General features: G+C 49.4%; 2 protein-coding genes and 1 non-coding gene across 6 annotated transcripts; all 3 read right to left on the bottom strand.

The window, feature by feature from the left end:
• Window positions 1-396: 396 nt before the first annotated feature.
• EBP (EBP cholestenol delta-isomerase) lies at window positions 397-6,730 on the bottom strand. Its single transcript, XM_004587892.3, has 5 exons — window positions 6,712-6,730; window positions 5,096-5,454; window positions 2,141-2,177; window positions 1,894-2,024; window positions 397-899 (listed from the first exon to the last, which is right to left on the bottom strand). Exons 2-5 carry the CDS (start codon window positions 5,394-5,396, stop codon window positions 676-678), a joined length of 693 nt encoding a protein of 230 aa, XP_004587949.1. The 5' UTR covers window positions 5,397-5,454; window positions 6,712-6,730; the 3' UTR covers window positions 397-675.
• A 946-nt stretch (window positions 6,731-7,676) lies between these two features.
• PORCN (porcupine O-acyltransferase) lies at window positions 7,677-17,706 on the bottom strand. 4 transcript variants are annotated; one of them, XM_004587887.4, is made up of 14 exons: window positions 17,479-17,706; window positions 16,096-16,288; window positions 15,608-15,651; window positions 15,068-15,249; window positions 14,832-14,962; window positions 14,697-14,714; window positions 13,366-13,380; window positions 13,133-13,258; window positions 12,853-12,953; window positions 11,763-11,839; window positions 11,552-11,615; window positions 11,328-11,413; window positions 9,996-10,106; window positions 7,677-8,115 (listed from the first exon to the last, which is right to left on the bottom strand). In XM_004587887.4, exons 1-14 carry the CDS (start codon window positions 17,612-17,614, stop codon window positions 8,014-8,016), a joined length of 1,386 nt encoding a protein of 461 aa, XP_004587944.1. In that variant the 5' UTR covers window positions 17,615-17,706; the 3' UTR covers window positions 7,677-8,013. The 4 variants fall into 4 exon arrangements, with proteins under 4 accessions (XP_004587944.1, XP_004587946.1, XP_058514233.1 ...); XM_058658252.1 differs by having other exon boundaries at window positions 7,690-8,115; window positions 16,096-16,217; window positions 17,479-17,604; XM_004587889.2 differs by lacking the exon at window positions 14,697-14,714.
• A 6,787-nt stretch (window positions 17,707-24,493) lies between these two features.
• On the bottom strand, window positions 24,494-24,657 carry LOC118760439 (U1 spliceosomal RNA). Its single transcript, XR_004996786.2, has one exon. It is a non-coding gene; the product is annotated as a U1 spliceosomal RNA (small nuclear RNA).
• Window positions 24,658-25,899: the final 1,242 nt, after the last annotated feature.

Consider the following 25,899-nt stretch of genomic DNA (forward strand, 5'->3'; position numbering starts at 1 on the left):
GATACCAGATTGGGTGCCCAAAGAAAAGACCACATGAGGTTACTGGGAGAAGGCAGCCCCCTGTAGGCCAAAGAGGAGCCTCAGAAGGAGCCAAAGCTGCCAGCATTTTGTGCAGCCTCCAGAAGCCTGGTGGCATTCTGTTAGGGCAGCTTGAGCTCGTCAATACAAGGGGACTCTGGGTAGAGACGTGGGGTAGCCTTGAAGGGGAAGTCTGTGTGGTGCATTATGGAGTCTACTAGGTAAAGAATGGGAGCCTGTGGGGTCAGTGTAGTGAATGACATTTTGTGAGGTCACAGATGGCAGATCTATATAATGACAGGAGTCTCTAGAATGAATTATGGAGAGGTCTGGGGGGTTAGTCATGGGACATTGATGGGATTAGTAATTCCAGATCTCTCAGTGTTAGAATGAATATATTTTATTTCCCGATTTAAAAACTGCCACCGTCACAGGCCTCTTATCTTTCTCTTGAACGTTTGCTCCAGAAGCTCCTGGCAATAGCTCCCTGTAGCCCATACCTTCCGTGTCTCTGGTCCTTTCTATACCCACCCATCAGCCTGAGTGTGAGAGATTCATTAGCTCTGTCCATCCCAACCTGTGAGAGCAGGATTAGACTCTTCTGGTGGCCAGCAAGTACCTCATCAGCCCACATCACACGCTAGGGACCATGGCTGGCTAGTTCTGCTTGCCCTTGGCTCTTGTGGCCTTGGCGTCCAATGAGCTCTGAGCACGCATGAGATGCTTCACCGAATCAAGCACGAGGAATCCGGGCAACACCAACCACAGGCCATTGAGGAAGACAAAATAAAACCAAAAGTAGAGAGGGTGGCCCATCTCCCCATGCTGGAATCCATCACGGTGTTCCGTCAGGAAGTACAGCACGTCCCCGTAGACCTGGCCTGTGGGAGGCAAGAGGAGGAGATGCAGTCCCCGTGAGAAAGAGGATGCTACTGCCTCACCCAGCTCTCTATTCCAGGGCATTTTCCAAGTTGTCGTTCAAAGTCTCAGGACCCAGGATCCCAAATTCAAAGAACCAGGGATTCTAAAGGGATTGAGCTGAAAAGTTGAGAAAGCAAAACTGTGATGATCCCAGAAATCAGATAGCTGAGCATTTCTGCATTTAAGAGAGCTCATAGAAAGAGAGAGAGAGAGAGAGAGAGAGAAAGCGCTCACATCTCCAGAACTGAAAGAATTTGGAGCATTAGTGCTGTGACATAGCAGACTATTCCTCTACCTGCAGCACCAGTGTCCCATGTGGGCACCAGTTTGTGTCCTAGCTGCTCTACTTTCCAATCCAGTTCCCTGCTAATTGACTGGGAAAGCAGCAGAGGATGGCCCAAGTCCTTGAGCCCTGTACCCCTGTCAGAGACCTGGAAGAAGCTCCTGGGCTCCCGGCTTTGGACCAGCCCAGCTCTGGCCATGTAGCCATTTGAGGAGTGGACCAGAGGATAGAAGATCTCTCTGTCCCTCTCTCTTTCTGCAATACTGACTTTCAAGTCAAATGAATAAATCTTTTCCAAAAAATCCAGGAATTTAAGACAGTCCAGGACTCCAGGACTAAAGATAACTCTTCTTAGCAGGACTAAGGGGAGTGAACAGTTGAAGAACACAAGACTGAATCTCAGATGAAGGAAGCTCAGAGTCCTGATCCTGGAGGATGTGGGGCTTCTGGAAGCTTCACTGGAGATGGCATTGGAGTGGAAGAGACCAGAATTGTCCTGCTAGAGCTGCAAGCACAGGGCTGTTCCAGAGCCCTGGGGAGTTTGCCTTTTCAACTGACCTTTCCCGCCCGCCATGGGCAGAATTGAAAGATTCCCCCCTGCAGGGATGCACCTGTGCTCCTGGTTTCCCCCTTCCCCCACTCCTCACACCCTTTGAAGACCATCTCCTCACCCACAGACACCACAAGCTGGAGGATGAAGCGGAGTGGGTGCTGGCGGAGAAAGGCAATCACTACCCATATGCTGAGTGGTCCCCACAGGAAAGCCGTGATGGTCTCCATGCACACGGTAAAGTTGTCACCCCTGCAGGAGAAAGGATGGGAGTGGGGGATATGGGCATGAGCGCAAGCCAGGAGTGCTCCCTGACTCCCCACCACCCTGAATCAAGGCAACCCCTGAGAATAGAGTCAAACACTTACAGGATGTATCGGCTGTCTCCTTTGGCATATTCTTTCCCTGGAGTAAACAAGATAGACACGTGAAGGGTAAACACAGTAAAAAAGGAGCTCACATTTATGGGAGCTAAAGACCCCTGTGAGAATACTGCCTTTCTAATTCACTGAACCTTGGTTTCCTCATCTGTGAAATGGGGCTGCTCTTCTGGATTCTAGAGGTGAATGTGGAGGTATGTGACAAGGTTTGTGGAAAAAATAGAATGAAAAGTTAAGTCTATTTTTGCTGTAAACAAATTTTGAAATCTATTCAGCTGGCTCATAATATGCATTTCCCCTAACTCTCTATCTCTTGTTGATACAAAGCTTGTTTGCACCAAAATGAACTTATCTTTTTAATCCTTTTTCCATGCATTTTTAAAAGTTCCCTTGTGTGCCAAGCCCGACACAAAATAGTACTGCTGTGATTGTGGCATAAGAGTGAATAACCGAGTGAATGAAATAACCAACAAGAAAGGGGAAACAGGTGAACAGACGAGTGAACCAAAGAGGGAGCAGAGAATAGATAAGAAAAAGACTACCCCAAATGAAATTAGGCAGGAGACTTCACAAAACAGGATTTCCAAATGGCTGATAAATACACAAAAGGCCCTCAAATGGTAAGAGCAACTTGCAACCATGATGAGATACCACCACTCATACCCACTAAAATTTAAGAAACACTGGGTGAGAATATGGAGGAACTAAAACTTGACTATGCTGCTGGTGGAAATGGAAAAAGGTACAACTGGGGTTAACATTGTAGCATAAAGCTGTTGCCTATGGCACCAGCATCCCATATAGGTGCTGGTTCATGTTCTAGTTGTTCAATTTTTTTCCTTTTTTAAAGATTTATTTTATTTTTATAGCAAAGTCACATATACAGAGAGGAAGATCTTCTATCTGATGATTCACTCTCCAAGTGATTGCAACAGCCGGTGCTACGTCAGATCCGAAGCCAGGAACCAGGAGCCAGGAACTTTCTCCAGCTCTCCCATGCAGGTGCAGGGTCCCAAGGCTTTGGGCTGTCCTCAACTGCCCTCCCAGGCCACAAGCAGGAAGCTGGATGGGAAGTGGGGCTGCCGGGATCAGAACCAGTGCCCATATGGGATCCCAGCGCTTTCAAGGCGAGGACTTTAGCTACTAGGCCACCATACTGGGCCCTGGCTGCTCCATTTCTAATCTAGCTCCCTGGTAATGTACCTGGGAAAGCAGCAGCAGATGATCCAAGTGCTTGACTCCCTAAAACAACATGGGAGACTTGGAAGGAGCTCTGGTCTCCTGGCTTTGGGCTGCTCTAGCCATAGCTGTTGTGGCCATTTGGGAGTGAACCAGCAGATGGGAAGATCTCTCTCTCCATGTAACAGAGGGAGATCTTGCATCCACCAGCTTACTCCCCAAATGGCCACAATGACAGGAGTGGGTCTGATATGAAACCTGGAGCCAGGAGCTTCCTCCAGGTCTCCCACATGGGTGCAGGGAGCAAAGCATTTGGCTATCTTCTGTTGCTTCCCCAGGTGCATTAGCAGGGAGCTAAAACATTAATGCATGGATTTTAAAAAGCAAATGCTTGCAACCAATAAATTTTAATTTCGTTTTCCATGGACTTTTTAAAATACCTTCACATTTGCCCAGAAAGAATGAATGCAGATGTCCATTCAAAAACTTGGCTAAAATATTCCCAGCCATGTTACTCAGGAGGCCAGAAAGGAATATTGTTTCTAACAACCTAAGACTGGGACAACTTCCCATCAATACCTGTTGAGTCAAATAGACATCCACACTTTGCTTCCTATGTTCTCACACTATAAGGATCAACACGTAAGACTTCTGTGACCCTAGGGCCTGGTTCTAATCCCGGCGACCCCATTTCCCATCCAGCTCCCTGCCTGTAGTCTGGGAAAGCAGTTCAGGATGGCCCAAAGTCTTGGGACTCTGCACCCACGTGGGAGACCTGGAAGAGACTCCTGGCTCCAGATTGGTTCAGGTTTGGCCGTTGCGGGCTTGGGGAATGAAATCATCGGGCAGAAGAACTTCCTCTTTGTCTTTCCTCCTGTCTGTATACCTGACTTTCCAAGAAAAATAAAACTAAATCTTAAAAGTATCAAAAAAAAAAAAACGACTTCTGTGACCTCATAAGTTGTAGATTGTTCTCCACCAGCAAGCTGGCTGTGTTGCAGCACTGAACCTGCAACTGGGCGTCCTCTACTCCCATTCAATGCAGAACCACCACCCCCCTCTGCCCCCTCAGGTAGAAGGTTCAATTCCCTTAAGCCCCCAGGCCATGAACTGGAGTTTGCATGACTCATTTCTTAGACTTGATGAATATGATTGAATGGCTCACAAAACCTCAGAACACACACATTTTCTAGTTTATCACAAAGGATGTGGATGAAGAGACGCATAAGGCAAGGAATAAAAGAAGTGTATGGGTCATCATGCCTTCATTAGGGCCCACCCTTCTATGTGGGTGTTATTTGGACCTTGTCATATATATATAAAATGTGGTCAGTTATTTGGACCTTGTCTTTATATATATATATAAAATGGAGGTGACATTACTTATGCATGATTGCTAATAAGTCTGGTGGGGAGCCCCAGCAAGGCCTGTCCAGATGCTACAGCATTCCATTTCTGAGGGCATGGGGAGAGACACCTCTGGAGTGAAAGAAGCTTACTACATTCCATGTGCAGTCTGCCTTTCTCTCACTTGCCTTGGAGAACTATAAACCAGGAATTGTGGATGCAAACCTCTTGTAGATGTGATGCATATGTATCATAAATACAACTGGTTTTTGTTTTTTTTTGAACTGTGTGACTATTATGTGCAACCAGTTTTCCAAATAAACTAGCAGAAGGAAATAGGGTGGGTGGGTAAACAACCAAGATGACTCCCACCTAGAAATTTCCCTCCCACTGCATATGAAAGAACCCAGGACTCACACAGTTGTGATAAGAAGGCTTGATCTCCAAGGAGAATCTCATGATAGAGACTGAACCAGCCTTCAATCACCAAGTGAATGAACGCACACACTGCAAACCAGCACAGGGATAGTCGCCGCCAAGTCCCCAGGGGCACGACAGCAGCCCGGGCTGACAGCAGCCATGTGATCACAACCAGGACCCCTGAGACAGAGAAGAGGCCAGCCAGGATATGCCAGGTAGGGCGGTCATTAGGCACAAAGTTGTCCAGCCTCAGGTGCCGAGGCCAATATGGATGCAAGGGGCCACTGTTGGGGGTCATGATGCTTCGCAGGCTTTGTGTGGATAAATAGGTTGCAGACAAAAGGAACAGGAATAACCTGGACAAACAGAAATCACAAAATGAGATTATAAAATCAAAGCTGCATAACATTACAATAGAAATGCCAATGGACTGAATTTAGGCATTAACTAATAGACAGGCTGGATTGAAAATAACCTAATTATATGCTGTTTGGAGAACATGACTAAAATAAAAGGCCACAGAAAGGTTGAAAGCTTGTTGCAGCTCTTTGGCTCAGTGGCCAAGACACCTGCATGCTTCAGGACAGTGCATGGGTTCTGCTTCCTGCTGATGCACACCCTGGGAGGCAGCAGGTGATGGCCCACGTACCTGGCTCCCTGCCACCCATGTGAGAAATCTGGATGGAGTTTCTGGCTCCTGGCTTTGGCCTGGCCCAGCCCTGACTGTTGCTGGTTGCTGGTATTTAGGGAGTGAACCAGCAGATAGAAGGTATCTCTCTCCCTCTCTGCCTTTCAGATAAGTAAAAATACATAATATTTAAAAAGTTTCCAAAAAAAGTATAGTGATAACTAAAGAAAAACCATTAAAAAATAACTTTCAGTTAAATAATTTTACAAAAAATAAACAAAATCCACCACAGGAAATTGGAGGCCTGACCCCAAGAGGTCCCAGCTTCAAGAGGCCCCAGTCTGGAAGCGGATATACAAACCAGAGTTGGTTTGAAGACCAAGATCAAATCCTAGCCATCTGGAGTCAGACTTGGGGCTGGGAGGAGATTGGGGGTTGGGGGGGCGACTCAGGATTGGGCCCAGATCGCAGTGCTCACAGGACACCGAGACTTAATTCCGGGGTTCATTGGTCACAGTCGGTTGGGAGAGTCACAGTCAGTCATCAGGTCTAGTATTGGTTTGGCGCGAGTCAAAGGAAGCTAGCCTGGTCCCATAGGAGGTATCAGGGCCTAGCATCTTCCCATGCGAAACTATTCCCCCGCTTTTAGTCCTGGAAACTGCAGCTGGACAACGAAAGCGAAAGGAATGACTGGAACTCACGAAGACCCTTAGTCCAGCGCCAGCTCAGAAAGCCGGAGCTTTCCCCAGAGTCTAGGGTCTCGTGGGCAGTTGTAGTAAACAGAAAAAGGACCGCCAACTAGGGAGTCCACCAATCAGAACTAGAACCCTGGGGTCCAGCGGCTCAATAAGAAGGCGGACCCACCGTCGTTCAGACAACCACGCAGCAGCTGCATCTCGCGCAGGCGCAAGGCGTGGTGGCGGGGAAAGGGTCTGGCGATCGAGTATTAGGGAAAGGAGGAGTGAGTTGGCCGGAGAGCACTCACCCAGCCCCGCGACGGCAGTGGCAGTTCCAGCTCTCTCCTCTCTGCTAGCTTGCTGGCTCCGTGGCGTTGCTCCTCCGGGCTGTCCTTCCCTTCAAGGGTTCCCCCGCCCAATAGAGCAGGCCAATGGAGAGGCGAGAAAGACGGCAGGTGCGGCTCCCAGCCAATGGGAGCTCTCTGTGGGCAGTTTGGCCCCGTCCTCTAGCATGGTGCCATTTTTGTCGTTGGCTGAGACCCAGTCAGGAGCGGGGATGGAGGCGGGGCCATGCCTAGTGGGCTGGTCAATCTGTCTGGCTCAGTTCTTTCAACTCTGCCTTTGTTTCTTACACCAAACACCCCCTGCGTTCCCAGACTAAACCACGGAATCTTAATATTACAGGCAGATCACACACATCCTGTACCCTGCACCCCCTCCCCACCTCCTTCACGCCGTTCAGCGCTCAGAACTCTGTAAGGATAGCAGCAGTCAGCCTCAGAAAACCAATCAGATTCCAAGTCCTTCAGCCCTGCTGGCCAATTGGCACGGAGATTCAACTATGCCAATTCTAAGGAATCAAGCAGAATGCCATAATCCTAAACCAGTGGGCACCCAGAGGGAGCAGAGTCAGAATCCAGACCCACCCTAGAACTACCATCAGTTTAGCACCTGCAAGGCGCAATCCTAAACAATGTTTTGCTTTCCTTCCTTGCTGTCTGGTGAGAGCGGTCAGTCCAAAGGGGGAGCCCTCGATTTGTCAGCTCAGTTAATATCAGGCTCCTCTGATACCCACCTGTGCAGTCTGTCTCCCCTCCACTCAAATCAAATAGGACCAGGACTTTTCTGCAGGCCCGCCTTCCAATCATGAACCATCACAAATGAGGCATGAACCAATCACAGTACGTTGTCTCTTCATGACTTTCAGTTCCCACCCTTGATCCATGCTACACCCCTTTCCTTATTCCGATTTCCCTCTGAACAGTGAAGAAAGAGCCCACTGGTATTTCCTACTTTTATTTGACAATAACAAACAATATAAAAAGGGAGAAGGTAGGCGGGGAGGCCCTGGATCTCCCCTTCTCTGCTTTCCTAACTATCCCCCCACCCCTAGGCCCCAGCAGGGCCCACCCCCTGCCCGCCCTGTGGTAGGGTGGGGATTGACAGGCATGGGAATGGTGTATGTGTGTGTGTGTGTGTGTAGAGATGTTGGGGATCACGGATAGAGTGAGATCAAGGGAGTAGAGACGGCCTTCCCTCATTTCCTCATCAGAGCTGACACCCTGAGGAGAAGGGGTCTTGGGGGGAGGGGGCCAAGAGGATCCTATGCCTCAGCCTATGAGACGGTAGAAGATCCAGCATCCGAAAGTGACCCAGTGACTGGCCCAGCTGAGCTCTGACCACTTGTGGACAGTGTATGTCATGCCGTAGCCCTGTGGGAAAGAAAGAGGTGATGGTCTCACTCAGCAAGGACAAACAGCATCTTATGATGACCCATTCTCTCCAAGGACATTTCGGTGACTGCAAAGCAGCCTAGGTGAGGTTCCATAGAAGGGCTTGGGTACATCTCAAAGGTGATCATGCATAGTTTTTGCTCTAACAAAAAAACATTTTAAAAACAAGACAAAAATGAAAACAAGAAAAAAAAAAAAAACAAGGCAATCTTACTCTCTGAACTGCAAACTCCCTAATATATAAGGAGCTACCAGAGTTCATTTTTTTTAAGCTAATAATTACCACAGAAGGCTAGTAGACCATCCCACTAATGAACAAACAAAAGGCTCTTAACCAAGATGCTCAGCCTCACTCATAGTCTTCCTCCTGCAGAACTGGCACACACATCCAGGATGTTTGAGAGCCATCCTGTGTTGGAGAACACACAAGCCTGATCACATGTTTTTCAAGGGAATTTGCAATAGGAAAAGACTGGCCTCCCACTTAGTGTCCACCACTAAGGGACAACTTAAACTGTGTTATATTCTCACAGTGGGAAAAAAATGAATGCAGACGCTCTATCAGCTGCTATGGGAGATTTGTAAGAATTGCAGGACAGTATCATACATGTGTCACCTTTGTTACCCCCTATAAAAAACAAGAAGAGGGACTTTAACATATTTTTGTTTCTGCTTGATATGTTTAAACTTTGGAAGGGTATTTTTATAAAAATGAATAAAAGTGATTACCTACAAAAAGGGCAGAGGATAGAGTGTGGGGAGCAGAACTTTTCCCTGAATGTCTGGAATATTCTATGCTTTTTGAACCATGTGACAGGCATTATCTATTTCTAACTATCTTAATAAAAATGGGATAAAATTTTTATCTGAAGAGAAATAAGACTTGGATTCTGTGCCTACGACCTGAATCAAAATTCAGGTAAGCTAAAATTGCAGTTTTCAATCAAACTGTTCTTACTCTAAAATGGAGGAAAAATCTGCAACTTGCATGCTGGAAGAGCAGAAATAGCAAATAGACTTTAAAGTAAAATGATAAAGTAAAACTTTAAAGCAGCAGAATCCAGAATTTGCACATTCAAACTAAGTAAAATATATATATTTTTTTTTTAAAAAAGAAAGAGGGCCTGGCGCGGTGACCTAGTGGTTAAAGTCCTTGCGTTGAACACTCCAGGATCCCATATGGGCGCCGGTTCTAATCCCGGCAGCTCCACTTCCCATCCAGCTCCCTGCTTGTGGCCTGGGAAAGCAGTCGAGGACGGTCCAAAGCCTTGGGACCCTGCACCTGCGTGGGAGACCAGGAGGAAGTTCCTGGCTCCTGGCCTTGGATCGGCATAGCACCAGCCATTGCAGTCACTTGGGGAGTGAATCATCAGACAGAAGATCATTCTCTCTGTCTCTCCTCCTCTCTGTATATCTGACTTTGAAATAAAAATAAATAAAATCTTTAAAAAAAAGAAATCTTGCCAATTCCACCTAAACAAAAATGAAATAAAATATGAGGATACTTCAAAAAGTTCACAGAATGGAATTAAAAGGCATATTTCCTTTAGTGAAGAAAGGTTTTGAAACCCATGTATACTTTTTAAATTGTATGCATCTTCCATGAGCTTTACTCCATCTCTGTAGAATAAATTGTATAACAGTGACAAGTAAGCAGATTTTTACCCATCTCTCCAAAACAGAGCATCCAGCAGGGTGATTCAACAAGAGGGGCAGCAGGAAAGGACGAAGCAGGTGCACTGGCTGAGAGACCCAATTCCAGGAGCTGCAGCCTCTGTCTCCCCATCTTCACCTTCATGCTGCTCAAGACCAGGTAGCACCATTCCTGGAACATCCCCTTACCCACAGCCCCACCTCACCTGCTCCTCTGTGGTGTCGTCCACATCAACATCAAACAGGGAGCCCAGGTAGGCCAGGTGGAAGATGGCCAGGGCCCCAAAAAGCAAGTTTAAGGCTCGTACCCTCAGGCCCTGTGGAGGACAGATGGATACACTTGGCAGCTGAATGATGTACTGCCCTTCACCAAGGACACACATGTGCACATATGCATGCACATGCACACACACGTGTACAGGATACAGTGAGTTTCAGGAATGAGGATGTCCAGGGTAAATCCGCAGAGGTATAGGAGAAGCTTTGAGGAAGCATCCCTATGAGGGATGCTCAGAGGTCCCCAAGCATGAAAGGCTGTTACCAATGAGAGTAACAGGGTCAGGCTTGGGGGGAGGGGGATATGCAAGTATGCTGGTGGGGTTGGGGGTAGGAGCAGGGGCCTACCAGGATCTGGGGATTCATGGGGATCAATTATGATCAATTGTGTGAGACAAACGGGAAATTATGCTATTGTTTATGATGAACAGGAAGGACAAAACAAACAAATTCCCAAATGACCTAGAAGGCTCATGCCTCCCAACCGTTGTCCCCTCTGGCTCTGCTCAAGCTTCAGGGATTCCCCTCGCTGTTCTTCAAAGTCTTCCAGGCCCGTTTTCACCTTGCACCTTTGCACTGCTCCTGTTCCCTGGGTTGCCCTTTCCAGCGTGACACCACTCAGAAGTCACATCACCAGGGAGGCCTCCCAAACTGACCTCCCTATTAATTTATTTACTTACTGACTTACTGAAGAGGGGGAGGAGAAGAGCAGAGGCAGATGGCAAGATAGCAGATCCTATCTGCTAGTTTGCTCCTCAAATGCCTGCAACAGCCAGGGCTGGGGCTGACTGCGTTGGCCTGAAACCAGGAGCCAGAACCCCATCCAGATCTCCCACTGGTGGCAGGGGCCCAAGTTTTCAGGCCATCACTGCTGCCACCAGGGGTCTGCCTTAGCAAAGAGTTGGCAGAACGGAGTACGGATCCCAAGCCAGGGAAATCTGATCATCTTTGCCAACAAACTAAACTTTTGCCCTTGACTTCTGTGAAGTGGAAGCCCTCCAATCCCCACCCCCTTTCTTACATGTATTTATGTATTTTGTCTTAGCTTTGCTCAACTAAGCAAAAACTTTACTTTTGATCAGCAGGTGCCCCATAAATGCCTGTGAGTGACACGGAAGCCCCCTGAAGAGAGGTGAAGCTATGGGGTTTTATTGGGCACCAGGAGAGGAAGCGGTTTGAGACAGACACAAAATGGAAGCAGAAGGAAGGTTATTGAGAGGGGTGTGGGGGGCATGTGGTTGCTGGAGCTGAGTCCTCCTCACCAAGCGATGCTGGTGTGAACAGTCAGGCCGGCACCGCTTAGACAACACACAGGCACTGAGGATCCGAGCCAGGCGCTTCCGAAGGACTGCGTGGTAGAGGAAGGGAAAGGAGGGGTTCAAGTTAGCCGCAGAGGTTGGCGACTGCAGACACACCCCACCCACATACCCATACAGAGCCCACCTCGACCCTGCGGTCGTCATTCCCCATCCCCGTACGTACTCACCGTGCTCCACGTAAGTGATAAAAGCCAGCGACAACAGTACGGCGGCCAGGTGAAAGCTGAAGCCCTGGTGGTAGGGGATGGTGGGGGAGGAGGTTCCGGGGTAGGATGGGGGAGGTGCTAATGAGGTGAATGAGGAGGAAGCCCACCCCTCCCACTCCCTATCCCCCTGCTCCGCCCAGCTTTTGCCCTGATCCCACTTTGCCCCGCTCACGTGCAGGAGGGCGCTGGCTGCATAGGTGACCAGCACCGCTGAGAAGGTCCCCAGGCGGAGAGCGTTCTTGAAAACATCTGCAAGGAAAGATCGGGTGGACATTTCCCTGCGATTCCCTGGGCCCTTCCCAGAGGGTCTCTGGCAGGCAGTGAAAGGAGAGAGGGAGAGACCCCAGGAATAAAGCCCTTTTGCCTTGAGGGAGCTTTCCCTCCCAAACAGCTCCTTGCAAATTCAGTCCCGGGTTAATTGCTACTTTCCTACTGCCTCAGGGCAAAAACTGTGGAATCAGTACCCTGCATCTATAGGCCTCCTCTGCTCCCACATCTAGACTCCAAGGCAATATGCTGCCTCTAGTCCATTTGCTGCGGAGCTGCCCTAACTTCTCTTTGGGCATACTGCGTCTTCAGTCAGCAGTGGTCAGCAGCGGCACTGGGCTGGAATCCTGCACAGGCTTCCCCACTGCTTCTGAACCAGCTCATATGGCTCTCAGAGAAAACAGCCCCTGTCCTCTGGGTGGGCCACAAGGCTCTCCCTCAGGCACTGCCTCTCTGAGCCCTGGCCCTCCTTGCTCACTATATGCCTGCTCTAATGATCTTGCTGTTCTGCCCGCACGCACAAGCACACACACACACACACACACACACACACACACACACACACACCCCAAGCAGACTCTTATCGCAGGGCCTTTACATCTGCTGAGCCTGCCATTTGGCATTCTTCCCACCATAGCTGCATCCCCTTGCTCCCTCACCTTCCTAGAATCTTTGTCTAGTATGTTGTGGGATATGCCCCTAGCTTATGCATTTAAAATTGCAACACTGCCTGCACTCCTAGATCATCTTTACCTGCTCTATTATTAGTATTTTATTATAGTATCCATTGACACCTGAATGACCTGTGTTCCTTTTTCTCTGATTTATGATCTGTTCTTGCCACACCTCCACCACCCCAAAATGTAAGCTTTGCCAGGGGAGAGGTGTTTTCATAGCTGTGGCATTTCCAGTGGCTGGTATACAGTAGGTGCTCATTCAAAGTATGAAAGGACCTAGGTTACCAGCTCCCCTGGAGTGGTGACTTGGCGACTCACAGTTATTTAGCCAGTAAGACATAGGCAGGTTCCAGCTTGTGACAACCTCCACCATGGACCGTGGTAGCTCCACATTTAGTGGCTTGGACACCGTCAGGTCCCTGTGGGCCAATGACACGTGCCAACCCCAGTTGATATCTCAACCCATGTGATCATCACCTTTGCTGGGGCTGTCCCTTCCCCCAGGAGGTCCTCCATCCCACCTCCCTGCAGGTGCACTAGGCAGGCAGTACCCTGGGGAGGGAGTAGATAAAGGGATCCTCCCCAAGTGCTCCCCCACCATTCCAGATGATCCTTGTGCTCGCTGAAGCCGGACCCTGCCAACGTGGCTGTGCCCTCGGACAGAAAGCCCACAAAATAGTTGCTGAAGTGGAAGGAGACAGCACTTTCATAGGCTCGCAGCCACCTGGGGAGGAAGAGGCAGGAGAGGGATTCATGATGCCCAGACCCTGGAGTGATCTCCCTCACCCCCCACCACGTGGCAGCATCCCCAGTCCTGCTCTGTAGACTCACCTTACCAAGGTGCCCCTAGGGTCCCCATGGGTCAGGAAGGCAGCAGAGAAGAAAGAATAAGAGAGTCAGAGAGACCCTGGTAGTTGACCTAAGTCAACCATAGACAAGACAGACAGAAATGTGGTGACCAAAGGGGTAGACTATGAGAATCACACGCAGACACACACTGCCAAGCAGCTAGCATTTGCAGTCCTATAAACAACATGACCCTGCCGCCTTGCAAGGCCAGCCAGTCAGCCAGCCCCACCTCTGGCCAGGCCCAATCTTGTATCCCTGAGCCCTCCAATAGCCACACAGCCAGACACAAAGACCTTGGCAGCTACCAGAGCTGAGTCAGTGACCAGAAGACAGAAAACCCTGTAGTAAGCACAGAGATATTGTAACACCAATAGACAGACACACACACACACACACACACACACACACACACACACACACACACACACTGTTGGTTTTACAATCACATATGGTGGCAAAACAGGCAACATGTTGCTCCTGTGAAAAGCACAGGTTCAGAAATTAGTCCTAGGTTTCATGGCTGAATGCTGTACTACTGGGTGACACTGGTAAAGTCTCTTGACCTTTTGGGGACTCACTCATTCAGTATCATATATAATCAGCAGCCATGAGTAGGGGAAGGGGTTATGGAATCAAGCATTTAGATCCAGTTCTGGAATCAAACCAGAGGCAGGCAATTGATTGTGCTGATCAGTGGATACAGGGACTTAGTTGGCCATGACATCCCTTAGCTGGGCAACAGCAAGTGTTCAGAGAAGGCACACACATAGCCCAATCACTTACTCAACAAGCCACAGTCAGACCATTCCCAGCGTGAGTCATAGACATACCAGAATTGTCCACCCTGATTCATCACATCCAATAACGGCCACCCACCCCTTCATTGACAATGGCACCTTTCCACCCACCAGGATGTAGAGTCCTAGATTCAGGCATCAGTCACCAATGGATAGACCACCTGCTACATGTCTCTGCCTCTAGCCAGATTCATTGACAGGTTAGCCAGAAACCAACACATTGTTGTCCTCCCTGTTACAGCCACATCACTGTTTTTATGGCAAAATAGCTGAACAGGTGGACAGCCAGCTCTGAGACCACTATGTGTCAGAGAACCAGTCAAACCTGAAGTCACAGAGGCAAACTTGGTCAGAAAGACAAGCCACAGAGAGGCATTCAGTCTCAATCTAGTCATGGAGAGATAGACAGACAGACAGACAGAGAAGACTCAGACTTCCATGAAGCCATCGGTCGTAGGCACTGGCCCCATTCCCCCAGACAGCTCCACGCGCCCTCAGGCACCTGTCCTCATTTACCTGGCTTTGCGTTTCTTGCTGTAGTAACAGAAGACAGACAGAAGCATTAAGAGACAGGCTCAGAGTTGGGGAGACCCCAGGTCCCCTACCCAATCCCTATCCCTGCTGGGCAGGGACCTCAAAGGCTGTGCTCACTTGCGAAGGAGACGATCGCCATCAAGGGGAATGAAGTATGGAAAGAGGTAGGGACCCACACAAGTAGACAAGACAAGGCACAGCAGGGCCAGCGCCAGGCTTCGGGCTACCTTCTGCAGCCACCGGCGGCTCTGCAGGGCGAATCAAAGGCTCTATAAGTATTGTCCCCATGGTGGTTCCCACAGTCCCTGACCACTTGTCCTTCTCCCCTGCCCTCCCTACCCAAGGAACCTCACCAGTGGGCGGCCTTGGACAGCCTGTAGGTAGCTGTGGAAGGATATCCAGGGACCAAAGACGATGGTGCCCACGAAGTAGAGGTAGCCCATGAACTCCACGGGCGAGGGCACTGCACCCACCTCGCCCCGGTCCAGGTCGAAGCCCAGAGACACCGCCTTCATGGCCACGATCATCTGGGCCCCTATGTGTGGCACCCATGGTCAAGTGAATGGGCAGAGAGCAGGTCAGCAAGGGTGGGGGTGAAAGGGGGTCCAATGATAGATACCAGGGCACATTGTCAGGTCGGTGGGCAAGAAGGCTCTGGACAGGAAGGCACCCTTAGCTGGGAGATCAGGGTCATATGTGAGATGGGCCAGATAGACTCAGGATGACAAAGCATGATGAAAAGACACACAGATGGAAAGGGGATGTGATGCCCCCATGTCCAGTGGGGTGCGTGGATGAGGAAGGAAGGGGAACAAAGAAACAGGCTGGGAGCAAGGGGAAGGTGGGGAGCGGGCAGAAGGGCCGGGGCAAGTGAGAGTGGCCAGCCCACTTACCTCGCATCTTGTGCCATGTCACTGTGTCCACCATGTGCATCTCACTGAGGAAAAATAATAACCTTTTGGTCTTGGTCCCATGAACCTCGTGGCCTCTGAGACCACACAATGGGGAGACCAAGGTGCTTGGGGGCATTCTGCCGTCTTGGACCTCACACAAATTCAAGAGCAATAATCCTCCCAAACTCCCAGCTCCAGGGGAAGCCCAGGCCCTGTGTGACCTGTGCAGACTTGTGAAAGGACAAGTCTTCTAGTCTCCCTTCTTCTGGAACATTCTGCACAGCATATTGCTCATCTTTGCCCTATGCTATGTATGCCTCCTCATAGAACAATCCTCCTAGATTCCCTTGCTTCCCCTGTGAACATCAATGCCCTGCCTTCCCCAGGCCCCACCCCACTCCTGTACTGAGCAACTCCATGAGGGAGCCCTGGGGACCACACGCACCCTTGCCCCCAACAGTGTGAGGATTGAGGCTGTACACCCGTACCCCATGAGTAGGTAGATGAGGATGGTGACGGAGAGGAAGACGCCGCGATGGGAAGAATGGCGGCAGAGGAACAGCACGAGGTAGCACAGCAGGCTGAGCAGCACGACCCAAACCATGTGCAGCTGGAAGAAGTGGTAGAGGCTGAAGAACCCGCCTGCCACGGTGCTTGCATGCTTCAGGTAGGATGGCAACCCTTCGGGGGAGAGGGGGGAGAGAGAGAGAGAGAGGGAAAGAGGGAAAGAGAGAGAGAGGGCGAGAGAGAGAACAAGAAAGGGAAGGTTGGTGGCCTGCTAGGTAGGGGAGGATGGCCTGGGCAGAGGGCACAGCTGGGGTGAAGGCCTAGAAGAGGTGGGAGCTTGGTCTGACTGGAGGGGCCAGAAGTGCTGGTGGCAGACCATGGCCGGGCTCCTTGAAAGGACATTTGAGAGACCAGGGGGGAAGAGTACACCCCTTGGTTTATGCCGCATAATATTACTGCCTTCACACTACATTTCGTAGGGGGTGACAGCCAGGGCTGTGCTTGGTGGCAGGGAGTGTCCTTATTCTTGAGAACCACAGACTGAAGGGTCTGGGATGAAGTGTTGATGTTAGCAGGTGATCCAAGTGATCCAAGAAGAAGATAGATAGGCAGAAAGACAGACAGACAGAACAAACTAATGTGACAAGATGCTGACCGTTGCAGAATGTGATGAGGTATGTGAGTGATCAGTGTACTAGTTTTTTCAAGCTTTCAGGAGCTTTGAAATATTTCAAAATAATAAACTGGGGGAGGGGAGGGGATTACAAAACCCATTTCAAATGAAATAAAAACAAAGTACAGAACCTTTGAATCTCAGATTTTTCAGAAAATCGCAGCCTCCTGAAGGAACCTCGGGGACTTGAAATCTTACTTGGCTACAGGCCTGCTTATGATTGCCGAAACATCCCAGCATCCGAGAATCTAGAACTTTCATCCTGCCCTGATTACAGAAATTTAGATTACCAACATCCTGGAAACCGAAAAACAGGAGGACTGCAATTTGTCAGAATCTCCAAATCCTGTTGGGGATACTTTGGGAGTCCGTAGCCCTGCATCATCCACAGTGTGGGATCTTACGCCTCAGGATCCCCATGAGCTTCTCAGCATCCCAGGAACCCGGAAGGGCATGGCCTGGTATGGCAGGATGTGGCTTGGCGTGCTGTGGTGGCGGGGGTGGCCGTGGCGGATAGCAGGACGTGGTGTGTTGGAACAGGGCTTCGCGGGATGTGGTAGAGCCAGGCATGTCGGCACCTGCTCTGGTCTGGTTGGACGCGGCAGGGTAAGGTGTGGCTTGGCCTGGATGAACGTGGCAGGTGTGCCAGAGTCTAGCCCGGTGGCACACACATGGTGTGGCAGGCACTTACCAAGCCTCCAGAGGAGGCGGCAGGCGAGGCAGATGGCAAGGAGCAGCCAGATCTGATCAAGGCCCTGCTGGACCGTAGGTAGGAGACAGCCCTGCAGTAGCTGCTGGAAAAATTCCTGGCGGCTGAAGGTGGCCATGGCGGACCCCCACGGATGGATGGACAGAAGGATAGATCTGCCAAAGGGGGGAAGGAGGAGGGCACGGAGGGAGCAGGATGTCCACGGGCAGATGGTGCCTAAGAGACGAACTGGAGCGCTTTTAAAGATTTCCGTTTGCGGTTGTGCAACCCACAGATGGTACTGAGGGGCTGCGGGAAGTCGTGAGCGGCAGGTACATCGGACTAAGCCACTGACCGTGCGTGCGTGTGTGTCTGTGTGCGGAGGCCAGGGGTGGGGGAGTGTTGTGGACGCACACACACAGCGGCGACTCGCGGGGAATGCAGGAGCCGGGTCTCGGGATCGCGGTGAACAGTCCTGGCCGAGGATGATCCGATGGTGTACATTCTAGGCCCGTATGGCAAAGGGGGCTGGGGGCGGGCTGGGGGAGGGCTTCCCGGCTTCCAAGGTGGAGTAGCTCTGTGAGGAGGGCAGACAGGGGGATTCTGTGACACTTGGGAGCCGTGTGCATCCCTTCTTGTATGGATGTGGGGGCTGTCCTGTATCCCCCGCGCTCCCCATCATACCCCCCCACCCGGCGAGAGGCGGCCAACAAAGCCCTGCCTAAGCTGGGGGACTGCAGGGAAGTGGAGGTGGTGGTAGGGGATATAGACTGGGTGGGGGAGGGAGTCGGAAAGGTGATAGGGACGGGGGTCCCAGGACACTGGCTTCTGCTAGGCGCGCGGCGAGGCCGGCTGAGGGACGGGAGCCGGGGACTCATGCGCACACTTCTGGAGTCTTACCTGGCAGGAAGGCAATGGTATTTCAGGGGGCCAGAGATGCGCCGTCGTTGCCACCGTCGCCACCTCCTCCGGGCAGCCTCCCCCGCAGGCCGCAAGGCCGGGACCAGCAGCGGCTCCCAGGGCGGCGCGGCGAGCGGGCCCTTTAAATCCCGGGGCGGCCAGGCGGCGGGTTCTGCCAATGGGAAAGCGGGAGCGGGGCGGGGTCCGGGAGGAGGGGGGGCGTGAGGCACGGGGGTGGGGGGAAAGGAGCGGCCGGTTGAGGGGCGCGGGGCACGGGGCGCGGGAGGACGGCGGCGCGCGCAGCCTGCGCGCCCGCACTTTTCCGGCCTGTGGCTCTTGCAGCCCCGAAGCGTCTGCGTCGGGAGGCTTTCTGTCTGTTCCAAAGGGCCAAATTGGGACTCCACCTTGCACGTCCTGATGGGAAGAATGGGGGGCCCCCAGTCTCGTGGCCCCCGAATGCTCACCCGTGCGAGTCCTCTCTGCACGGTTGCGTCCCGATCTCAGAGATGGGGAAAATCCACGCAGGTCATCTTTGGAGGGAACTAAAGGAATTTCCAAGCGTCCACACCCCAGGGAGGGGCCCGAAACATGTATAGGCAGTTACTGGGTGTCACCTAGGAGCAAAATTAGGCGCCTACGCTTACCCCCCGGGGGGGGGGTGGCTGTGAGCACTTGGCTTATCTTCAATTGATTTGTCTACTTAATTCCCCAACGGACTCGACCCTGCAATGAAGGTGACCCCAGCAATTAGTTAGGTATTGCTGGTGGGAGGGGGACACCGGAAGGCTGCTTTGCAGTACTCAGGGAGCGTTTATAAAGCACTTTCAGAATTCTGCATGGAGCTCAACATGGATGCATCGCCTACTGTCTACGTCTGCTCTTCTGCGGTTTCTGTTCCCTCCCCCCCCCCCCCGCAGGCACACTTCTTGAGCACTTACTGCATTCTTAGTTTTGATGTGGAAGCAAGAAGCAAGCCCCAGGTTAGGTGGACTTCCACCCTGACTCAGCGAGCAAAGGCAAGCGGGTTGAGATCAGATAAACACCAGCCGACCGGCATGGCTGAGCTGTTAAACAAAAGAATGGGATTAGCAGCTCTTGGCTTCGAAACACTGTGGGCCGGCAGGTGGAGAGCAAATGGATAGAGTCCTGGATATGTAGATATTAACAAACTGTAGCATGGACTTTGGTTTCATGCTCGTGTATCAAAGATGAAAAATACTGCACATGCTATGTAGATCATGACATAGGTCAGCTACACACTTATCCCCTCACTCAGCAGCGACTACAGGCCAGGCATGTTATGTAGTAGATCATTCTTTTCGCTGTCCTCAAATGCTCTCCGATAGGATCCATGTAGACCAGAAATATTTCTCTTAGTTGCAACCTGGCATGTAAAACTGGCAGATCCAGGGTGGGCATTTGATCGAGCAGTTAAGGTGCCAGTGGGGACTCCTGAGTGTCTGGGTTCGGTTGGAGTCCTGGCTCTAGTGGGGATTCTAGGTTCCTGCTTAATATACACTCTGGAGGCAGCAGGTGATGGCTCAGGAAACTGGATCCCTGCCACCCACATTGGGAGACCTGCATCGAATTCCCGGTTAGAACTTCAGCTCAGCCCAATCTATCACTGTGAATTTTTTGGGAATAAACAAGGAGGTGGGAAATTTGATTCCGTTTGTTTTTCTCTGAAAAAAAAAAAGAAAGAAAAGAAAAAGAAAAAGATAACCAAAAGAGTTATATAATAAAAGTTAAAGAAAGCGAAATACAACTAAGGTCTGGCATAGTAGATAAAGTTGCCACCTTTGGCGTTGGCATCGCATGTAGGAACCTGTTTGTGTCCTGGCTGCTCTACTTTTTTGCAGCTAATGGCCTGAAAAAAAACAGTGGAAATGACCCAAGTACTTGGGCTCCTGCCACCCACCTGGGAGACCCAAATGAAGCTCTTGGCTTTGCCTTGCCTCAACCCTGGCCATTGCAGCCACCTGGGGCGTACAACAGCAGGTGGAAGGTTGTTTCACTCCCTGTTTTTCTCCCTTTCTCTGAAACTCTTTCAAATAAATGGACCTTTGTTTTTTTTTTAAGGCAACTGGGGCTGACATGGTGGTCCAACAGGCTAATCTTGCACCTGCCAGCAAGGACATCTCATATGGGCACCGATTTGTGTCCTGGCTGCTTCACTTCTCTTCCAGCTCCCTGCTTGTGGCCTGGGAAAGCAGCAGAGGACGGCCCAATGCTTTGGGACCCTGCACCCATGTGGGAGACAAGGAAGAAACTCCTGGCTCCTGGCTTCAAATTGCCCCAGCTCCAGCAGTTAAGGCTGTTTGGGGGAGTGAACCAGTGGATGTAAAATCTTTGTCTTTCCTTTTTTTCTGTAAATCTGCCTTTCCAATAAAAATAAATAAATTTTTTTAAGGCAATGAGAAGATCTTCACTATGTTGCTGTTAAGCTTTGTAAACAATTGTTTCTGTCTAGGCTTTTGATGTGTGTTAACAAAGGGGTGTTAAGTTCTGGGACATATACAGAAAATTTACGAGTTAATAAGAAAAAGCAGGGAGAGTGATGCAATAGCTCAACTGGTTAATCCTGCACCTGTGAGCGCCAGGATCCCAAATGGGTGCTAGGTCATGTCCCAGCTACTCCGCTTCCCTTCTAGCTCCCTGCTTGTGGTCTGTGAAAGCAGTTCTGGACTGCCCAAAGCCTTGGGATTCTGCACCCATGTGGGAGACCTGGAAGAAGCTCCTGGCTTCTGATTTCAGATTTGCTCAGCTCTGACCGTTGTGCCCATTTGGGAGTAAACCAGTGTAAGGAAGATCTTTGTCCTATTGTCTCCCTATGAATTTGCCTTTCTGATAAAGATAAATTAATCTTTTTTTTTTTTAAAGGAGCAGGACCCAGATACCTTCTTTTGTGAATAATTCTCTATTTGTACCTGCTTACCATAGCTACTGTAGTCCTTGTCTTTTTCATTTTGTAAAAGAAATTATTTTGATTTGAAAGGCAGATTTTTTTCAGAAAGAGAAGAGACAGAGGATGATCTTCCATCCTCTAGTTCACTTCCCAAATAGCTGCAATGCCCAGAGCAGAGGTGATTCAAACGTTGCAGCCAGGAGCTTCTTCCAGCTCTTACATGTGGGTGCAGGGCCCCAAGGCTTTGGGCCATCCTCTACTACTTTCCCAGGCCAGAGGCAGGGAGCTGGACGGGAAGCAGGGCAACCTGGACATGAATCAGTGCCCATATGGAATGTTGGTGCTGCAGGCAGAGGACTAAGATTTTCCGTCTGTTGGTTTACTCCCCAAATGGCCACAATGACCATTTAAAACAAACAAACAAACAAACAAACAAAAAACAGAAGGTATCTGAAATGACTAATGCATACATATGTATAATTTATGAAAAGATACCGGTTATCAAGGAAATGTAAAATTAAAACAAATGTAAGGTACTATTTCACATCTCCCAAATGAGATGTTTCCTATTTCTAACTGGAGCTTCGTGGAAAGTGGGCACTCAGTAACTTTCAAATCCGATCGCCTTTGCGATCATTCTGGGTAATTGCTTCCTGGCGTTTTAGTCTCTTCATCATTAAAAAAATGCAAATTAAGGCAATGAGATCTCACCTTTCAGTTTTCAATACTAGCAAAAAAAGATGCTGAGCCTCATGATAATAACATATTTATTATTTCTCTGCATCACTAGCACTTTCTTTCCCTGCACATGCGCGCACACACACCATGCCGCAGGCACCACACTACACAAACCCACACATACACAGGAGATTTTCAAGATTCATGGAAGATGGAATTAAAGGATAAAGCCAATTTTCCATGAGTTTTTCGAAGTTCCCACTGCCAAATACATAGTTTTACACTTAAGAATTTTTTTCTGAGCTATGTAATATTTTTCTTTATTTGTGAGCTATGTAATTTGTTTTATTATTATTATTATTTAAGATTTATTCTTTTTATTGGAAAGGCAGATATACAGAGAGGAGGAGAGACAGAGAGGAAGGTCTTCTGTCCGATGGTTCACTCCCCAAGCAGGCGGAATGACTGGAGCTGAGTTGATCTGAAGCCAGGAGCCAGGAACTTCCTCCTGGTCTCCTATGTGGGTGCAGGGTCCCAAAGCTTTGGGCCATGGACTGCTTTCCCAGACCACAGGCAGGGAGCTGGATGGGAAGCAGGCAGCTGGGATTAGAACAGGTGCCCATATGGGATCCCGGCGCGTGTAAGGCGAGGACTTTAACTACTGCGCTATCGCGCCAGGCCCTGTAATTTGTTTTAGAATTGCTTGAGGGTGGATGGCCCTTGAACTGAAACACTTTGCCATGAATTTCTTAAAAGCAAAGACGTTTTGTTACATTCCTACCTGTAAGAGTCTGAGGGTTCCAATTCCTCTACTTCCTCTCCTGTATTCGCTCTCTGCTTTCTTGACTCCAGCCATCCCCGTATGTTGCTGGAGTGTCCTTCTGGAGGCTTGGGGAAGCCCTTGTCAGGAGGTGCACCTGCCTTATCAGATCTGCTCAATCTTCCTCTATCTGGAACAAAGTCTCAATTTTCCCTTAACTTTCACCATCTTGATGTTGTTTTAAAAGCACAGGCCTGTTCTTTGGAAGAATGCCCTTCGATTGGGGTTTGTCTGATGTCTCCTCATGATTAGGATTGTATCATGCATTCTTGGCAGGAATTCCACACAAGTGACGCTGGCTGTTTCTCAGTGTATCTGGAGGCACAAAGCCCCAACATAGGCTAATTTCCCTTTGTAATTTGTAAGTATGTTGTAGAGAGATTTGAGGGTACTTTTGAAAAACTTGTGGAAATCTATCATTAAAAGAGAAGTTTATTTTCATGCAAATAACTTGAAATCCACGCAAATCAGTGTTTTTTTAAAAACACTCATAGAGAATGCAAATCGTGAACAAGCTGCATTAATTCCAAATTTTTTCACCAAAATAAATTCTTATTTGCATCTATATGAAGCTTTTAAAATATTTTATTAGAAAGTCAGATATACAGAGAGGAGGGGAGACAAAGAAGATGATCCTCCATCTGATGATTCACACCCCCTAAGCGGCTGCAAAGGCAGGAGCTGTGCTGAGCAGATCTGAAGCCAGGAGCCAGGAGCTTCTTCCAGGTCTCCCACGTGGGTGCAGGGTCTCAAGGTTTTGGGCTATCCTCGACTGCTTTCCCACAAGCAGGGAGCTGAACAAGAAGCAGGGCCGTTGGGATTAGAACCAGTGACCATATGGGATTCCAGCGTGTTCAAGGCGAGGACTTTACCCACTAGGCTGCTGCGCCGGGCCCATCGATGAAACTTTTGAACAATTTTCAGACTTTGCGACTATGTAATTTTGTTTTTTTTCTCCTCAAAATTTCACTCACAATTTAGCATGCATTGGTGTCTTTTTTTTTTCTTAAGATTTTTATGGGGCCAGTACAGTGGCATTGCGGGTTAATCTTCTACCTGCAGTATCAGCATTTCATATCAACACAGGCTCATGTCCTAGCTATTTCACTTCCCATCCAGCTCCCTGCTTGTGGTCTGGGAAAGCAGTGGAGGACGGTCCAAAGCCTTGGGACCCTGCAGCCATGTGGGAGACCTGGAAGAAGCTCCTGGTTCCTGGCCTCTATTCAGCCCAGCTCTGGCTGCTGTGACCATGTGGAGAGTAAACCAGCAGATGGATGATCTTTCTGTCTCTCCTTTTGTTCCTGTAAAATCAGTCTTTCAAACAAACAAACAAATAAATAAATCTCTTTATATATATGTACATATATATATATATTTTACTTATTTGAAAGTCAGAGTTACTAGGTTGAGGAGGGGCACAGTGAGAAATCTTTCATACTGATTAACTTTCCAATTGGCAAAAGCAGCCAGGGCTAGGCCAAGTCAAAACAAACAGCCTGAAACTTCATCTGAGTGTCCCGCGTGTGTGTTAGGGGGTCCAATCACTTGGGTAATTTTCTTCTGTTTTCCTACGTGCATTAAGAGAAGCTGGATCAGAAGTGGAATGGTTGGGACTCATATCAGTCCTCAAATGGGATACTGGCATTGCAGGCTATGGATAACACTCATCTGTGTTTTTGTTGTTGTTGTTTTGTTTTGTTGTTTTGTTTTGTTTTTAGGGAAGAGCACAAACACAGTCCCTCAATACCACAAATTGTGCAGTCGAGTTTCCCACATTTGGGGAAATCGCAGGGGTCAGCACATCCCCAGTGCTATGGATAAGCCTCGCCCTGGGAAAACCACCTTCATGATCATGGCATCTCCCCTGCCAGGTAAGTATTTTTTTTTTAAATTTGTTTATTTATTTGAAGTTTGGAGTGATAGAGAGAGAAAGAGATTTTCCATCCACTGTTTTACTCCCCTGAATGGTTGCAACAGCTAGGGCTGGGCCAGACTAAAGTCAGTAGCCTGAAATCCCGTATGGGTGCCGAGTTCCAAGTACAAATCCGGAGTAGAGCAACCGGGGGTCAAACCAGGGCCCGTATAGGACGCTGATGTCATAGACAGTGACTGAATCTACTGCATCTCAATGCTGGGTCCTCCACTGCTGATTCTTGTCAGAAGCAATTACTATTCTCTTAAAAATTTACAAAAATTTGTTCTTTTGAACATTGTTTACATAGTTGAGAGGGATGCATGCCCGTGTGGGCCTCTGAATAGATATAGAGGGAAGTAGGTGGGACAAATGTTTTAGGTATTTTTTTTCCTCATGTGTCTGCAGGGTAGGAGGTGGAGGGGGACACTTTTTACTGTCAAACTACATCAGAACATGGGAATAGGGTATGGTCATTGAATGATGTCAGCCTTAGAGACCCTGAAGTGGGGATGAATGTTCTGAGGGTGTTACTTGAATAGTTTTGGTAATTCTGAGACATTGTTGGTTTGATTGCTTCGGGGTTGAGAAAAATTTTCCAAGATCTATTGGTTGATAAAGTCCACCTTAGTGCATCTATAGACCCAGGAACAGGCTGCTAGCTTGGCCAGGAGAGTCAACTAACCTGTTCGGTTGCCATTCTCTCACAAGGCAGTTAAACGTCCCCTGCTGGCCTACATGCGCTGGTCACGTCCCCATGTGCATCTGGGCATGCTGTCCACTGCACAGGCATCAACAACTGAGGAGATCCAGTCCCAATACATGCACCCCAAGGTTGAACAATACATCTTGTGATTTTTTGGGGTGGCAAGGGCTCTGAGTTTAGCTATCCAGTTGGGGAGTCCCCCAAGAAACCTCACCTGGGGTAACCTTAGACTTGGCTCTTACATGCACCAACCAGTGTAGAATCAGGCTCAGTCTGTCACCTGCACTATCCCACACACATATCAATAGGTGCAGTTGCCTAGTCAGTTCTACCCCAGCCCCATATATCACGGGAAACTGACAGGTACTGTGGCCTCGCCCAGACAGCCTGCTACAGACAGAGTCCTCATGTATACCAGTGAGTGCCATGGCCTAGTTGGGGGTGATCCTCATTAACCCCCACCAGGCCCATTCCCAGCTTGGGTTTTTTGCATGTGCCAGTCT

This window comes from Ochotona princeps, chromosome X (assembly GCF_030435755.1).
Source record: "Ochotona princeps isolate mOchPri1 chromosome X, mOchPri1.hap1, whole genome shotgun sequence".
Lineage (NCBI taxonomy): Eukaryota > Metazoa > Chordata > Mammalia > Lagomorpha > Ochotonidae > Ochotona > Ochotona princeps.

Bases quoted from the DNA above. Each gene is read 5' to 3' on its own strand.
- EBP (XM_004587892.3), bottom strand. From the start codon at position 5,396: ATGACCCCCAACAGTGGCCCCTTGCATCCATATTGGCCTCGGCACCTG. The intron at 2,025-2,140 runs GTAAGTGTTTGA...TTTCTCCTGCAG, and splicing joins GGAGACAGCCGATACATCCT to GGGTGACAACTTTACCGTGT. The intron at 900-1,893 runs GTGAGGAGATGG...TGCCTCCCACAG, and splicing joins CCAGCTTGTGGTGTCTGTGG to GCCAGGTCTACGGGGACGTG.
- PORCN (XM_004587887.4), bottom strand. From the start codon at position 17,614: ATGGCCACCTTCAGCCGCCAGGAATTTTTCCAGCAGCTACTGCAGGGC. The intron at 16,289-17,478 runs GTAAGTGCCTGC...TCTCCCCCGAAG, and splicing joins CCGCCTCCTCTGGAGGCTTG to GGTTGCCATCCTACCTGAAG. The intron at 15,652-16,095 runs GTACGGGTGTAC...ATTTTTCCTCAG, and splicing joins CTCATCTACCTACTCATGGG to TGAGATGCACATGGTGGACA.